Here is a 5,677-nt window from a genome sequence, read left to right as displayed (position 1 = left end):
AACTTAGCAGTTTGGCAAAAGAGACCGATAGAATAAGTACTAGGCTTACAAAGAATAAGTCGTGGGGTCGATTTTCTCGACTAAAGGCGGTGCTCTATGACTGCAGTCAAATGACTGAAACAAGTCAAAGATTATATATATATATATGGAATAACTACAGAGCTGTACCCCCCGACTTTCGGGGGGGGGGTACAACTCTGTAGTTATGCCTATATATATATTAGGAATTATAATTATATATATGAAGGAAGACAAAACTTGCTAACTGGAAGTCATTAAAAAAAATTATTGTAATTTTAACAGTCTCGTCTGCTGACATTTCAGATATTGACAATATTCTGTTGCCAAAGTAAACCATTAATAAATCGCTAACAGCGAGATATAACCGTAACCTAACAACCACCGACTATTTACATCATTACTCAGAAATTACCTTACCAGAACACCGTCTTATCTTCTCCTTTCAGCTGTACAGCGAAACTTTCGAGTTGAGAAAACATACATCATTTCACCAGCTATACGTTATACATTTAGCATGTTTAATTCAGCCTCCCAATGAAATGTGAATTATATCGACATGTGTGTGTATGCATTTCTGTTGAAGTATATTTATCATGGATAAGGTGGCGCCCCTAGTAGTTACATCTGAGAAAATATAAATGAAGAGTGACTTCCCTTTGTGCTTGGACTTTTTTTAAAATTAAAATTGTTGAATTTATGGCCAAGTTTCTCTGCCTTCTTCACAATATCTTTTATTCATGTAAACATATACTATATACAAGAATGTCTGAAAAATACAGTTACATTGAAAACATGCTGATCAACTATTTGCAGCATTTACCAAACCCACCATCTCCCTTCTTTAATCATCATCATCATCACTGTTTAACGTCCGCTTTCCATGCTAGCATGGGTTGGACGATTTGACTGAGGACTGGTGGACCAGGAGGCGACACCAGGCTCCAATCTGATTTTGCAGAGTTTCTACAGCTGGATGCCTTTCCTAACGCCAACCACTCAGAGAGTGTAGTGGGTGCTTTTACATACCACTGGCACGAGGGCCAGTCAGGCGGTACTGGCGACGGTTACGCTCGAAATGGTATATTTTACGTGCCACCTGAACAGGAGCCAGTCCATCGGCACTGGCAACGATCTCGCTCGAATGTCTTTTCACGTGCCACTGGCACAAGTGCCAGGGAGGCGATGTTGGTAACGATCAACGGCCACGCTCGAAATGGTGTATTTGCAACATAAAGTGTAACTTAGACATCATTATCAACAACATAAAAAAATCACACACACACACAGAAGACGCTTAAAGCACTCACAGCTGACACAAACACCTGTACGTATATATGCATATACTCATTTACTATTTGTTTATATATATATATATTGTTGTTGTTGGCACTCCGTCACTTACGACATCGAGGGTTCCAGTTAATCTGACCAACGGACTCTAGGCCCAAATGCTTGCAAAAGAGTGTACTCTGCTGCAGGTGCAGAAAAGCTAGGTGATAATGCTAAACAGCAATAAATTCATGATCATCCAAGGGTAGTTATAGTCATTTTACTGGACTTTCACAGTTTCTCCCTCAAATTTCATTGACAACGTTTCAGTCAATCCAAGATTATGATAGGAGACACTAACGCAGAGTGCAATGCAGTGAGACTGAAACTGACATCTCATAGTTGTCAAGCAAACTTCTTGAGTGACGTGCAATGGGACTGAAGTCAAAACCAGTTGGGAATGACACAGCTATATCTGCAGCTCACTACAAGTGATTAGACACAATACTGTGTTGTGATTGTATTTCTGTTCTATTCAGTCAAATAAGAACTGCCTTGTGATGCACTCATTTGAAGTTGTTTTCAGGATTTATGTTCATGGAAGTAGAGTATGTTTCATGTGAAGTGTTTACATTATATGTAAATGACACTTGTGCACTAAAGATTATTAAGGTGTACAAGTGGGATAAAGAAAAGTGTATAGTTCGAAGTGTCAGTGAGGTTATAAATATACAAAAGGGGTGGGTGCTGAGAATTAAGCTGAATCACACAATAGAGTTTATTGGATATGGAGCAAGGAGAGGCCTGCAACAGATCATTTTAACAGGTAACATGTTACAAGACTACTTTGTCAATGTAGACATGATCAAAGACAAGGGCAGTAAGACAGCTTTTACTCAAGTAAAATTATCTTTTAATTGAAATAGAGTAAAAGAAACATGTCTGATATACAATTAGAATATTTTTAAAGTAAAAATACTAATAACAATGAGACAGTAAGTTCAAATATGTGAGGTGTATTATAGAAGTGGTTTCTCAGATATATTGATCTGATAAGATGAAAATTTGTTGAGTTCAGCAGAGGGTAAAATAAAATAAAAAAAAAACTATATTTTACATAGTAAGTACATAAGAAAGTTTATTTCAATAAAAATAAAAGTTTAATATATAAATATTCCACCTCAATTATACTGGAATAAGTTTCCTATTTCTTTATTACCCACAACGGGCTAAACATAGAGAGGACAGACAAACGAATTAAGTCGATTACATCGACCCCAGTGCGTAACTGGTACTTAATTTATTGAGCCCGAAAGGATGAAAGGCAAAGTTGACCTTGGCGGAATTTGAACTCAGAACGTAACGGCAGACGAAATACTGGCATGCTAACGTTTCCATTAAGTAAAAATTCCTCTACAAATGACTCAGAGATTCAATTGTTTTTTCAGTGTGAATCCAATGCCTTGTTAATGAAATATTAAATATGTTATTCCACAAGTGTCATGTTTGTAGGTTTCCACCAATATGACTGTATTTATGAACTGAAAGGTCACAGTTTCTAGAAAATGCTCTGTCACAAGTGTCACATTTGTATGGTTTTTCTCCAGTATGTGAAAATTTATGACGTTTTAAAGAATCATTTCTTGAAAATGATTTCCCACAAATATCACAATTGTATGGCTTTTCACCGGTATGGCTATATTTATGAACTGAAAGGTCATAATTTCTGGGAAATGCTTTTCCACAAATCTCACATTTGTATGGTTTCTCTTCAGAATGAGTATATTTATGAACTTTTAACGAACTATTACTAGAAAATACTTCTCCACAAATGCTACAATGATATGGATTTTCACCAGTATGCATATATTTATGAACTGAAAGATCACAATTTCTAGAAAACGCTTTCCCACAAATATCACATTTATATGGTTTTTCACCAGTATGAGTGTATCTATGTCGTTTTAAAGAATCACTTCTAGAAAATCCTTTTCTACAAATACTACAATGGTATGGTTTTTCATTAGTATGGCTATATCTATGAACTGAAAGATCATGGTTTCTTGGAAATGCTTTTTCACAAATATCACATTTGTATGGTTTTTCACCTGTGTGAGTATATGTATGAACTTTTAATGAACTCTTTCTAGAAAATGCCTCCCCACAAATATTACAATGATGTGGTTTTTTACCAGTATGTGCATATTTATGAACTGAAAGGTCTTGATTTCTAGGAAATGCTTTTCCACAAATATCACATTTATATGGTTTTTCACCAGTATGAGTGTATTTGTGAACTTTTAATGAACTATTTCTAGAAAATACTTTCCCACAGATATTACAGCAAAATGGTTTTTCATCTGTATGAATACATTTATGCACTGAAAGGTCACAGTTCCTAGAAAATTTTTTCCCACAAATTTCACAGCGATGTCGTTTCTCACCAGTATGAATACGTTTATGTCCTGCCAAGTTACTGTAAAATGAAAATGCAGAACCACAAATTTCACAAATATAAGGTTTATCTCCTGTATGGAGAATTTGATGGCTTGACAAGCCAAATGCTGTTGTAAAGGATTTCCCACAAATTTTACAGTGGTAGGGCTTTTCTCCCAGATGAACAGTACGTATATGACTCGAGAGATGACTATTTTTGGAAAATGATTTTCCACATATTTCACAGTGTTTGCGTTTGTTTTTCACATGAACATCCTGCTTATGAGATGATAACTCACTACTCTGAGCAAATGCTTGCCCACAATCTTCACATGGGTAAGGTCTTTCTCCTGAATGAATGAGTTTATGAACATTTAATTCTTCATCAGTAGAAAGAACTTTCCTACAAAACTCACAATAGTAATACGTTCCCTTGATCTTAACACATTCATCTGCAGGCAGAAGATTCTTTTGAGAAACTGTTTTCACATAAACTTCACACTTGTATAGTTTTTCTGGTGTTTGAACCATTTTGTGAAATCTGACACACTTTCAGAAAATTACAGTGTATTATTGTTGAAATATGAACATATTTTCAACAGAAAGCAAAAGACAAATAAAAGACAGTTTTGGATGACTTAATTATAATATTTTGTGGGTAGCTTAATTGTAATATGTTGTGTTCTTTCAAAGTGTAATTGTGGTTACTCTTATTTTAATAATTTGATTAGTAAACAACATTGTTATATTGTTGTCATTTATACTGATAAATATCACATTCTGATAATTTTCACCAACATTGGGAAAATTACAAAGTCCTCTAGTGCAAAACTGTCCAACATTAAAGTATAACCTGAAATGGAAGAAAACAAATATTAGTTTTTGCTCAACAAAAAGCTCTAACAGTGATAATTTACTTGTACAAGTGATGTTGGTCTGTTCTTCTGGAAGAAGACCAATATAAACACATCACAGGAAGTAGGGCTACACAGCTGAGATATTGTGTGATCAAACAACACAATAATATGATGTAATACACTCCAGTCTAAGTCATGCTACAAGGGAAATTTATAATATGATAATGACACATTATTTCATAGGGCTTAGAAGCTGAACTAACAACATAGACAAATTGGAAATGGAATAAATATAAGTATAAATATATACACTGCAGATAACATCTGCAAAATATATTAATTTAAGGCAAGGAGGTTTTTTTATCTAAATGTACTGAAATACACTTCTATGTAGAACACACACACGTGTGTGTACATATATACCACCATTTAACCTCCTTGTTGGCATGGGTTAGACTATATATTTATGTATACACACACAGACACACATATATATAGGCATGGCTATGTAACTAAGGAGTTTGCTTTCCAACCGCATAGTTTGGGTTAAGACCCACTATGTGGCACCTTGGACAAGTGTCTTCTGCAACATCTCCAGGTTGACCAAAGTTATGTGAGTGGATTTAGTAGATAGAAGCTCATTGTGTGTGTGCGTGTGAGCATATGTGTGTACTCTTGTCGAGACACCATGTGATGCTTGTAAACAATATTTTTGAATGAAATTTTCAACAAATATACTTCAGTTTGTGTAGATTCCGATTATGTCAGAATTTGTTGTGAATTTTTTTTTCTGACGTTGGGGGAGAAGAGTTTCAGAAAATTCACACGAGTTGTCTTTGTTTCCTCATAACTTTCAGAAAAATGAGTATTTTTTAATGAAATTTCTACAAAGCTTTTCAGATGGTGTAGATTAGGACTATATTTGAATATAATGAGCAAAAAATAAACTGTTGGGCATATACAGACACATATCACAATTTTTCGAAATTTCAAGTTTCATTTCGTAGATATATGTGATGTGTCAAAATGGCATGCAAACTTTATTCAACTGATATATATATATATATATATATATATATATATATATATATATA

At 34.5% G+C, this 5,677-nt stretch overlaps 1 protein-coding gene across 3 annotated transcripts in view; it reads right to left on the bottom strand.

Annotated features, from left to right (window-relative positions):
* LOC106873522 (zinc finger protein 43) overlaps nucleotides 1-5,677 on the bottom strand; it is a 20,612-nt gene that overhangs the window by 12,380 nt on the left and 2,555 nt on the right. For 2 of the 3 annotated variants that reach the window (XM_052969010.1, XM_014920909.2), the window contains exon 2: nucleotides 439-4,579. The exons of the other annotated variant lie outside the window; for it this stretch is intronic. In XM_052969010.1, coding sequence (XP_052824970.1) covers nucleotides 2,791-4,257 — 1,467 coding nt within the window. In that variant the 5' untranslated portion in view covers nucleotides 4,258-4,579 and the 3' untranslated portion in view covers nucleotides 439-2,790. The remainder of the gene's footprint in view (nucleotides 1-438; nucleotides 4,580-5,677) is intronic. 3 annotated transcript variants of the gene reach the window in all.

This window comes from Octopus bimaculoides, chromosome 6, assembly GCF_001194135.2.
Source record: "Octopus bimaculoides isolate UCB-OBI-ISO-001 chromosome 6, ASM119413v2, whole genome shotgun sequence".
NCBI lineage: Eukaryota > Metazoa > Mollusca > Cephalopoda > Octopoda > Octopodidae > Octopus > Octopus bimaculoides.
The sequence above is the reverse complement of the archived record's forward strand: the minus strand, read 5'-3'. Positions and strand labels throughout refer to the sequence as shown.